The sequence below is a fragment of the Zeus faber genome (genome assembly GCF_960531495.2).
Source record: "Zeus faber genome assembly, chromosome: 12".
Taxonomy (NCBI): Eukaryota; Metazoa; Chordata; class Actinopteri; order Zeiformes; family Zeidae; genus Zeus; species Zeus faber.
This window is the reverse complement of record NC_137196.1, coordinates 12159806-12171918: the sequence shown is the minus strand read 5'-3', so window position 1 is coordinate 12171918 and position 12113 is coordinate 12159806. Positions and strand designations below refer to the sequence as shown.

The 12113-nt window shown below is 46.7% G+C and overlaps 1 protein-coding gene across 1 annotated transcript in view; it reads left to right on the top strand.

Moving 5' to 3' along the window:
• LOC307238159 (glypican-1-like) overlaps positions 1-8721 on the top strand; it is a 71923-nt gene extending 63202 nt beyond the window's left edge. Inside the window, exons 5-10 of the mRNA XM_080011045.1 lie at positions 256-421; positions 611-741; positions 2710-2838; positions 3215-3348; positions 3465-3640; positions 4514-8721. Of these exons, the coding sequence (XP_079867171.1) occupies positions 256-421; positions 611-741; positions 2710-2838; positions 3215-3348; positions 3465-3640; positions 4514-4734 (957 nt within the window). The 3' untranslated portion in view covers positions 4735-8721. The remainder of the gene's footprint in view (positions 1-255; positions 422-610; positions 742-2709; positions 2839-3214; positions 3349-3464; positions 3641-4513) is intronic.
• Positions 8722-12113: the final 3392 nt, after the last annotated feature.

Below are 12113 nucleotides of genomic sequence, written 5' to 3'. Positions count from 1 at the left end.
ATTTACTTATTCATTCATGTTTTCCATTGTGGTCATCATTATGTGCCTCCACTTTGTTGCATATTGTGTATGTGGTGTGTATATCATGTGTCTAGGATCTGTAAAGCAAATTGTCATTCGGGGATATTATTTACTTACTTGCTTAAGTCGGCTTACTCTACTCTACTCCACCTTACTAGTACCCAGTCTAGTACTTCTGTAACCCTAGTCGAGATGAGGGCATACCACTTTTTTCTGTGTTTTTATCTCTTTTAGGTGCAGTTGAGCCAGGAGTGCATGAGTGCCATGATGAGAATGACGTACTGCCCCCACTGCCGGGGCATGGCCACAGCCCGGCCCTGCGTCAACTACTGCAGCAACGTGATGAAGGGCTGCCTGGCCAACCAGGCCGACCTCAGCACAGAGTGGAGGCATCTGGCGGGTAAACACTCACACACAAAACACACACTTCCACCTGCCTATAATGTTCAATTCTTCATTACACAGCCATCCGGCTGTACTAACGACTCATTTTGCAACCATTTGCAATCGATCTTTACGCTCTCAAGCTGTGTTTACGTTGGATATCTCCCGTTTCCTCCTGTTCATGGTATCATGGTATCAATGACAGATACCATGATGCAGGTGGCCGGCCGCTTCAGCAGCCCGTTGGGCGTGGATGCGGTGATCCTCACCCTGCCCAACCGCATATCAGAAGCCATCTCCTCCATGATGGAGAGCATAGAGACAGTCAACAGCAAGGTGAGGACACAGACCGTGACGCCATTCAGCTGACGGTTCTGAGCCAGACACAAATTGCTTTTGTTCCTGACCGAAATAACTATCTGGATGCCTTTATTGCATCGCTTAATACAGATGATGAGCATTTCTTTGTAATGATGTGACCTGCAGAGCTGTCACAATTATTTCACAATCACCTGAATGCAATGCTTTGAGCTAATCGCAATCATTTTGTAAAATGATCAATTCTCCAATGAAATGTTTCCACGAGTTGGGTTAGAGGCAAATTATCTGTGTACCCAAAGTTTAATGTTTCAATATGCATGGATTTTTAGTAGATCTGTGTTATTACACTATAATTACGCTATTATACATGTATGTGATAACAGTGGCATAAAATGAAGATAAAACATGAGCATCAATTGTCAATCGCAGTTATCTACGGTATCTTCCCTACTCTTAACACATCACCGCGCTTCCCCTCGACAGCGTTAGCAACCCAACCCAGCGCTGAAATCACCGCTGCTGCAATGTTCCACATACCTGGTTTTTAAATAGAAAGACATGAGTCATGACGGAGCCAGCGGTCCAACCATTCACTTCTGTTTCTAATAGCGTTTGAGCAACAACTGTTTTTTATGCAACTCTTAAAACCAGCAACAGTCCACTGGGAAAAGCAGAAAAAAATCGAGTGGTGGCTGGTTATGTTGTTTGGTGAGGGATCGGAAACGAGTAAAAAAAAAAAACAAAGCGTCCTCTGTTTCTGGCACGCTGTGGAGAGGCCACACTCTCACTCTGGTTGTGTTGGTTTTGGCGCGGGGATCGCCAATTTATAATCTCGAGGGGAAAATGTTAAGCCGATATCGTAGACGAAAGTTCAGCGTCCGCAGTCTTGATAGTATGGAAGACCCGAGTAGAAAACAGATTATCCCCTCTTTACATAATCTGTTGGAGTCCGACTCAAATCCCGTATGGGGCATTATTTACTATCCCCATAAGATCACACATATTGACAATAGTGGAATAGGTCGAGAATTATACGTATTTCTCAAGGCTGCCAAAGTTACTGGACAGTGTATTGCATTTTTGATCTCACTTTAAATTTCGAGTCCCTGTTTGACGTGGATTTGGGAAATACAGAAAATGGATAAATTAAATAATATGATATAAAAATGAATGGCTGGATTAACATTTGCCAGCCCCAATATGAACATATTGCGTAGTAACTATTCAATGCTATAATGAAGCTGATGCGACTGGAGGCCCCAGGCAGCCTTTTGTTAAAATGATGCTCTATATATTGACGCAGAAAGGCTTAGAACCATTTCAAACAAGCCAGGACTGGATGAGAGTTTGACTTTGAATGCATTTCTCCTTGCGCCGCACATCACATTCTCAAAGCCAATTAACCCTATGGGGACGAAGAAAGCATCTTCTCCACGGTGATTCCATCTGCTGTAGCAACACTGCGATTTGTTCCCGGGGCCGAGTAAAAGAGAAATTGCATTCTGTCGCCATGTCTTCAATATGTTTGTCCAAACACACACAAAGTTCATTGTACTGTTGCTGCGGGGATATGGGGAAAATGCCGCGAAATGGCTTAAGTTGTAGCGGCGCATAAGTATACCTGAGGCTCTCTATTCCGAGATTCAATTCGGAGGGGGTGGTTTCAGGGTTATTGGATTTCAGGCCTGTCAACTCCGGCACCAATAAAGGTTATATACTGGCCGGTGACGCATCTACATTTGGTGAGAGAGGGAGTAAAGTTTACAGGGACAGCCTGAACCCTTCGCCGCTTCAGCCCTCTCCTTGCCATGTTTAGAAGTAGATAGAGCGTTGTGATCGGTTCTGGTCAAAGTAAATTTGGTAATTTATTCAAATTGTACTATCTTACTCCCGCAATCCATTCCGATTGCAATTAGCCTCTTTATTCACTTCAAATTTCCTTCTTTTATCCTTCTTCGCTTGGATGCCCGTCCCCTGCCGTAGTTGTTCCAGGCGTGTGGGAACCCCAGGGAAGGAGGAACCAGTGCCACGGCGCAGGAGGAGGCGCTGAGAGGGGGGAAGATTACTGTAGAGGACAGGGTGTTACCCAACACCGGCAAGATGGAGCAACTGGTTCGTATCCCACCATAGGTTACCAACTCTCGAGTGGCTCATTCAGCCCTGTGCAGAAAGATAGTTTAATGAGCCAATTCGACTTTGTTAATTAAACTAAGTTTTTACATCTACTCCTCTGGGTCAGTTTTGAAATAGGATGATTGCTTTTAATGGATGGATGCTTGGATGGATGAATGGATGGATGGATTTCTAAGTTTAAACCCCGCACAGTGGAGCTGCCTATGTTAAGGTCTAAAAAAAGATGTTTTTTTATGTTCTCAAAATTCCCTATTTTTGGTTAAATGGAAGAAATGACAGAGACAGATGTGATTCAGTGCTTGTGGCACCATTGAAACAATGTGGTAAAATTTACGCAAAATCCTCTCCCCCTAAGGTGTCCGATGTGACCAGAAGGCTGAAGGACATGCAGCCATATTGGGTTTCTCTTCCCAGCGTGCTTTGCAGTGACCGAGTGGCCACCGGAGCCGGGGCTGAGGACAGATGTTGGAACGGCATGAACCGGGCCAGGTAAAAAGCAATTCATTTCAAAATCGACATCGACAAAAATGGACGCATATCGGTCAAAAACCAATGTTGGCACGGAAGCACCGGTCAATGGATCATGTTACGGTTCTCTGTGTCAGGTACCTCCCTGAGGTTATGGGCGACGGCCTCGCCAGTCAGATCAACAACCCAGAGGTGGAAATCGACATCACCAAACCGGACATGACCATACGGCAGCAGATCATGCAGCTGAAGATCATGACCCACAGGCTCAAGAACGCCCTCAACGGCAACGACGTGGACTTCCAGGACACCAGTGAGTCCATGGTCTACTCCGCCCGCATAGCAGATGCTTCTAGTAACTGTTGCTTTGTTGTCACCCCCGATTCCACAACGAAAAACTAGCTGCTAATCACCTTCAAGAGCGTCTTCGGAAGCATCCTCAATAGGGAAGTAACACTCACTCTTTAATGAGATAAACTTTTTTTCTTTTAAGCCTGAGAGTCTGGAGCTCCGAGGCCTATTACGGTGCATCTGAGGAATTTTATGTCTGAATGACACAAGATTTAAAGTGACATTTGCAGAGCCGCTCAGGGATTTAACAGAAGGTATGTTAGCAGAAAAAAAAACAAAAAAAAAACCCTGGCCTAAATCATTATGCCATTTTTAGTAATTGAGGTCAGATTTTGTACAACATTATGTAAGGTTCATTGTGTGAGCACTGGTACTGAATGCCTAATCCTTCTATCTGGGGCTTCCGCCGGAGCTGGAGCTCAGATACGGTAGCCGAAGGATTAACCTCAGGTTTTAAAGGAAAATTCCAGTATTGTTGAACCTAAATCTTATTTTTAGATCATCGGGGGTGGAACACAGTAATTGGGATAAGAGTCTTTTAAATTGATCCAGTATTAAGAGAATAACTGCACGAGCTGAGCTGCAATACTTCACTACTAGTAGAACGGGGGAAATCATGACCAGTTCTTTGGCGACCAAGATTTGCCAGTTGGCAGCCGTTCGCCAAATGGTGCTGACTCCCGATGATCGAATAATAAATCTTTTCCTTCAAACTTCACATCAATTATTTGGCATATCGCAGTATAAGCAAGCGACCCCATTAGGTGTGAGCAATACAATGTTGAAACGGCGCCATTGGATTGAGTCTTCCTTTTTCTATCCCCCCTGTGTGAAGCCGATGACGTGAGCGGTTCGGGGAGCGGGGTGTGCGCCGACGACGTCTGCCCCCGGGTCCCTTGGCTCATCGTCCCCAACACGGAACAACCCAACAACTTCCTTCCGGAAAACAAGAAGGTGGTGAAGAGCTCGGCCCGCCGGAACCTGCCCTGCGTCGCCGCCGCCGCCGTCGTCGTCGTCCACCTGCTGCCCGTGGTCACTTTGCTCCTCCGACGATAATCGACAGGGGGACTGCAACCAATCGGGACTGTGTTTGGGACATGGGGGTGGGAGTGGGGGTGGGGCGGCTTCCGGGGCAGGACGAGAAGTCGCGGGTTACTTTGCCAAAATTTAACGAGATATGAGGAAACCAGAAAAAAAATATACCGACGGACTTTCCTTTATTTTTGGGTCCCAGATTTAAAACAAATGGAATGACAAGTTTTTTCGTAGCTGTTTTTCGGTTCCGCTCTTGTCTTTCCATTTCGTGCTATTATCATGACACCATTAGAGCTGATCTTCTCTCGCATCTTCTCATGTTTCGTTTTTTTTTATTCTCTCTCCGGTGTCGGGGTTCTCTTTGAGGTTATAGCTGTTACCTAAAAACGCGCACGGGACTACGGAGCTAACGGGGGGATGCTGGTGTTGAAGATCCATGGGGAGGGGACGGGACGGAACGGAGGGGGCTTTCGCGGTACCTTAGAGCCTGACGTTTTGTCATGTCGCTCCTTTTCAATTCGTCCTTTTCGTTCAGTTCAGTTATTTATTTATTGTTAATCCAGGAAAAAAAAAAACGACCCCCCCCGGAGCGGTTCTCCCGCTCCCTAATATTTATAGAAAAAAGAAATTCACACAAGCCCGGAAACTCCAATGAAATAAACTATTGACGAGTTTTAAAGGAGGATAATCCAAAACGGCGCGGCCCGTGGGTAAGACCCTCCAAACCTCTTAAGGTATTAAACCCACAACATCATTACACACACACGCACACACAAACACACACACACACTCACACGCACAACCGGGGAGAAGGATGAGCGTATTCCGCGTCAGCACTTTTCTGTCATTTAAGTCGTGTAAGCTGTAATAATAGCTGTGATCGCATTCACGCAGACACGGTCCCTCTGCCGCGGGAGCCGTGTGACCCTCTGCGACGCCCCATCCATCCCTCCATCCACCCCTCCTTCCCTCCCTCCATCCACCCCTCCTTCCATCCCTCCATCCACCCCTCCTTCCCTCCCTCCATCCACCCCTCCTTCCATCCCTCCATCCACCCCTCCTTCCCTCCCTCCATCCACCCCTCCACCCCCCCCCCCCATTCCTTCACCCCTCCGGAGCCCACCCCGCTTTCTTCTCCGAACAAGTCCAGAAGAAGCACATCAACATGCTGCACTAGGCCACGCTATGCCGCTAGGATTGAGAGATTGCACGTGCTCGGTTGGAGAAGGGGTAAAAAAAATAAATAAAGAAATAACATTTAAAAAAAAAAAGAGAAAAGGCAAACGTATGTGTGTACCCGTGAGCAGAAAGGAATCAGAGTGCAGTCACGTGTGTTGTTGTTTTTTTTTTTTTTGTCTTCTCTTTTGTCGCTATTTGCTTGTTGGGCAGGAGCGCAGAAACAGATGTCGCTATTTAATGGCCGTATGTTTCTCAGATAGGTATCGCCAATCCCCAGCCGACGACGACGACGCGTTTTTCCTGAGATTGAAAATTCCCTGCCGGAGCACAACAGCGCCGCGCCGTCCTACGGGAACTCACGCTGCCGACTGTGCTTCGCTCCAGCGGCTTCTCCGTCGTTTCGACCCCACAAAGCGGGACTTTAGTGCCGTTCACAGAGATGTCTGGATGTCATATCTCTTTAGTCCTTTCATTACCCTCCATGTTCTCTCCAGCTACTGTACACCCCGCCTTAATTCCCCCCTCCCCCCGTCCCCCTCCCCCTGCCCCCTCTCCTCTCCATCCGCTCATCATTCACGACGACCTTCAAAGCCTTTTCCCCCCTTTTTTTTTTTTACTTTTTCTTTTTTTTTTTTTTACGTGGCGGCGATTGGACGTGACAGTGACACAGTGCTTCATTACACGCCACCCTTACTGGGAGTGTTGGGGGTTGGGGGCGGGGGGACATGTGCTGGTACAAATTCAAAGAAATGTCAAGGCGCTCAAACGGGATCGCCATGTAGGAGCTCGGGACAGTCATTATGTGTGTGTGTGTGTGTGTGTGTGTGTGTGTGTGTGTGTGTGTGTGTGTGTGTGTGTGCAGACGTGTCCATGTGGCGGCGTAGGAAAAGGAAGGCCAAAGCGAGAGGGTTCTAATGCGTTGGAGCGAGGCAGACAGTATTGAGATGTAACACATTGAACTGGCTGCCCGCTTTCCAGCCCATCGCTGCTGGGCCGTAGACGTTACGAAAGGAACACGGAGGCGTGCGTTCCGCAGATGGAAAAAATTAACTACGTTAACCACTAACGACCTACGCACTCGCAAAGAAGCTGTATTTTACAGGGAAATTCAGGTGGCCGGGCCCCCCCTTTTTTTTTTTTTCCGCCACTAACGGGGCTTTCGGTCGTACACATGGCAAGCTCCGTTATGGGATGTGTTGTTCTGGTTTGGGAAGCTGTCGCTCTGGGAAACGGTTCAAAAGTACTTTGTGTGGGGAATACAGTTACAATTACCAACATGCCAGCCGGGGGAGTGTCGCGGGTTGCCAAAATGTGACTGTGGCCGTTTTGATTTCCCAGTGGGTTTGTAGGGGGAAAGTAAGGGGGGAGGAGGGGCTGAGGCATAGGTACGTAGGTGGGTTGAAATCGGCGTCTGGTCAACTGTTCGAATGCTCTTTCTCCTCAAAAAAGTCCAAAATTTGAAACCAGCGAACGCCCCCCCCCCCCCCCCTCCCCCCCCGACGGCGGGGGCGAGGGTTGGGGTAAAACTAATCACGAGCGGTGTCTCTCTCCCCCCGTCGGAGGGCGGGACACCGTTCCCACCAGGACGCCTCAGTGAGCGATTGGACCCGCGCCGCCCTTGGCGTCGAGCTCAATCCTTCGTCCTTGGCCCACGTGTCCCCGGTGTCATCGACCTAGAAATGTTTTGCAGTTCGGAGATCTCTTTATTTTTTTTTATTCACCCCTCTGTCGATGACGGTTTTAATCGGGGGCGTGTGTTCCGTGCGTCTTCTCGATTATTTTCCGTCGGTCACCCCCCCCCCCCCCCCCCGGTTTTGATCCGTCCGAGGGGGTCGGGGGTCACAATGTCAAAAAAAAAATCGACGCCCCCTTTGGCAAACAAAGAGTTGAAACGCTGCGTGGGTCCCCGTCGATATGAAGCGGCTCCCGTACGGAAAACGGCGACATTCCAAATTCAAAGACGACTTTTGAAACTCGCAACTTTTCACTTTCTTTCAGTGGCTGCGCCTCACAATGTCATTGGCCAAAATTTGCACAACACCCCCCCCCCCCCCCATACCTTCCTCATCCCCCTTTTCCGCCGTCCCACCTTTATCTTTGAATAGATTAGTTACCCCTGCCCCTCCCCTTTACCCCCTTTAAACGCTGCACTTTTATAAGGCCAATAAGTGGCATTGTCTGCACAAAGACCTCAGAAGACGATTGATCGAAGGGTGAGTCCTGGCCTTCCGGAAAAAAAAAGGCCGTTTGGTTCGAGACGTGCATGTGCGCAGATTGATAGGGATCGGCGATCAATCTCCGGATCAGCCGTGTCGCGATAAAAGAAAAACAAAAAACTGCGCGCGCACCGACCCGGGCCCCCGAGCGCGACCGAGCGCTCCCACGTGGGCCATGGAGCCGGCAGAAAAGTTGCTCCAAGGGGGGCGCTGATCTGAAATCAGTGCGTTCTTTTATTTTTATTTTAACCCTACACTCACTCAGTAGGTCGGGATAAATACGTTAAAAGTAAAAAATAAAAAATAAAAATAAAAACACTTATCCTAGATGAGCATTATAAACAACTTTTAATACATGAGTGGAATGTGGCTGGCATTTTGGAAAAGTTGCCAATTAAAAGAAAATCTTTGATTTTTATTTCTGGGTTTCCTTTTGTTCTTTTGTTTTTATTTTTGTTTCATTTTTTTCCTTTTTTGTATGAAAAAGCCTATGGAGAGTTTGTGTTTTATTGTGAAGGTAGGAGCCAGAAGCAGGTGGAAATATACAAACGTGTCATTTTGCTGTTGTTTGTTCCTGGAATCTATGTCAATTATATACATTGTAAGATTTTCATGATGTGTGTGTCTAGTTCTTATTTTTTGTCATAGAGTGTGCATGCTTGTGTGTGTGTGTGTGTGTGTGTGTGTGTGTGTGTGTCCGTGTGTGTGTGTGTGTGCGGCACAAACCGTGAGTAGGTAAAGGCCAGACCGTAAGTAAACCAGAACAATGTGAATAACACATGATTGTTATGGTATGTTTCAACTACGTCAAACACCTTAAGATTCGGACGGAGGCTCTCATTGAGGACGCCATCTGCCCAGGTTTCCACTTTAAAAAGGGTCCATGTCACTGTAATGATGATGTCAGGGGTGACAGCTGCTGTCTTGTCCGCCCAGGAGGAGCCGGCGCACATTTAGAGCGCACTAAGTGCTTTGTGTTGTCTCCGGGTCTCCCCCTCAGGTCAGCTGCAACAAGGTGCGCTTGACCTTGATCCTCCGAGAGAGTGGAGACGCCGGCGCTCCTCATACAGCGCAGCACTGTCATAAAAACAAAATGGGCTTGAATATAGGCAGTGCATCATTATTTTCCAAGAAAAGCCTTACAGCTTACAAACATGTAAGAAATATTGCCAAAAAAAACTACATTTTAAGGAATGAGGCGGTTTCTTAATCAAGCAGGGGCAATAATGTTTTACTGGCATCGTGAATATCATGGAATATTTTCACGATATTTAAGAGCGTGGAAAATGTTCGGTATCCACCTGCAAGTTTTTATTCTGTTCCTGTCTGGGCTCCAGGGTGAGACCTGGTTACACCCAAAACATTGAGAACATTCAAAATAGATATACAGTACACACATATATAAACTGTGTGTGTATATATATATATATATATAGGAAGAAGAAGAAGAAGAAACAGTCTTTATTCGTCACGCAACACACCACACTACAACACATGCTTGCACACACACACACACACACGCACATGCTTTGATGGTGGCCGGTGAAATGGATTCTCCGCTTTTGACCCATCCTGGCTTGTCCTTCCTCCGGGGGCACAGCCAGGAGCAGTGGGCAGCATACGTGGACGCGCCCGGGGACCAGGTGATAAGTGTCCATCGCTGGTCAGACGATGACGGGTGCATGTTTTTGGTGGGGGTCCTTACTGACGTGAGGTGGAGGAAACACCCATGTGAGCACGGGGAGAACATGCAAACTCCACACAGAAAGGCTCCTATTTTGGGAGATAACCCGCCGGAGCACGGTGCCAACAGCTCCCCAGGCGGGAATCGAACCCAGGACCTTCTTGCTGTGAGGCAGCAGTGCAATGCATATATATATATATATATATATATATATATATATATATAATCCCCAGCAATCCCCAGCCAATAACGACCTGTTCTAATTTGTGTCAGAGGTTCGCAAAGCGCGCTCCGCAAACCCCTAGGGGTCAACGAAGGAATTGCAGGTTGTCCACAGGAAAATGATTGTATCTTGTATCTGAACTACAGTATATTGGTTTGTATTTAACGCTGCTTATTTTTCTCAGCTCTCCATGCACATGCAATTCCGGCTATTGATTGATTTGTGCCTAAATCTTTAGACCCATACAAAAAACACAATCCCACAAATCACATAATAATCCTCGCTTATTGCCGGCCTCATGTTTGCCCTTTTGTTCACGGCGCTTTGAAGAGTGACTATTTGAAATATCCACGAGGGGCCATCAAAAAATATTCTCCCCTGAACGGAGCAGCCTTGACTCTGTGTGGTGCTCACAAAGAGACTCCGGTTCTTTATGTCAGATTTTTTCATGTGTTTGATAATGAGAGTCATTAAAGGCCATTAACCCCAAGTGCAATAGCATCAGGGTAATGAAACTCTGTTTATCCAAAATTTTTATTTTAATATGGGAGTAAATAATTGGGATGGGTTAATAGAATCCCTCAAATGTGACCTTTGTCAATGTTAGAGCCATTGAACACGGGAGTAATTGCAGTGATTTGGGAGGATATATTGTTTCAGCTACTCCCTGACTAGCATGGATTATGAAGAGGATTCACTGGGACTCTATCTATTTCTATCTATCTATCTAGTCTCTAGGCTTTTTGGAGCCCTAGAGCATGATCTGTAGAAGGTGCCCCCTTTAGGCCCCGCAGCGTGCAAACCCCACAAAATTCCCTACAGGGGCATTCTTCGCTCCCATGCACACTGCATAACTATCAGAAGAAATTTAGTTTCAGAGACCTTTATTCCCGCATTGTGATGATTTTTTTTAATGAAAGTAAATCACAAAATAACGAGCCAACAAAATACATTTAAAAATGTTAAAAAATTTAAAACATTTTTCCCTCAAGTAAAGCAACAACAGCAACAAATAAACTTTTTTTTTTACACCTTGCTTGTTATTCATTTTAAATTTTGACGACAGTCAAAATCGGTGGGGTGTGTTGTGTTATTTGCATCACTTCATCTTATTGGGGTGAGGTGTCCAGAAAAGAGGGTGATCGGCCGAGGTGATGAGAGGGCGGCTTATGATTGTTCTGTGCAGGGAGGATGCGGACGGAGAAGAGTGAGGGAGAGGGCTGCGGGAAGAAGGTCACTTTTTCTGGCTGTAGGGTTAAGAAACTGCAAGATAAAGAGAAAGGTTCTATAAAGGCTCAGTGATTGTGAGCCACTCGGCAGGAAAAATAACCGTCTGGGTCGCCTTCACTGAGTCCTGTCTCGGCCACACACCACAATATATATTTTGTGTTGTATCGACCCCATTGTCAAGCAGCATACCGGGAAAACGGCTGGTGCTCCCGATACAGTCCGACCTTGGTTGAGATCAGAGCGGAGCGGCTGTCTGCCAGCCATTGGGCATATTCTAAAAATATATAAAAACATTCTTCTATAATTTTATTTTCTTTCATTTTTATTTTCTCTTCTTGGCTTGGCGCCCCCGTGGATGATTGGCGCCCTCGTCGACTGCCCATACGGCCTATGCTCATGGCCGGCCCTTCATGCTTCCACTTCAAAATGGAGGATGATTCACAGATAGAGAGAAATCCCATGGAACTTTCCACTTTGGCGCCAAGTCTGCGATTCCTCTTTTCTCCGGCTAAACCTCCCTACATGGCTGCAAATGATTTCTGTGCTGTTGTGCTGTTTGGCTTATTAGACTTATTTTCTCTCATCCTCAGAGCCTCTCTGTCTGTTCTTTTTGATCTGTTACCGCATTGAAGTCTCTCTCTCTCTCTCTCTCTCTGTAGCTCTCTCTCTCAACTCAATGTCTTTAACTCTGTCTGTATTACATCAAGCCTGTTAAAGGGCTGTTACATAATTAAACATCAATGGTCACATAATTTAGATCAAGGGCTGCTGATCATTGCAACCCACTGTGTCTGGATAAGGGGAAGTTCTGGCTGCAGTCGTCACCCGGCATTCTATTTCACCTCTGGTTGTAAATGAGGCAAACACT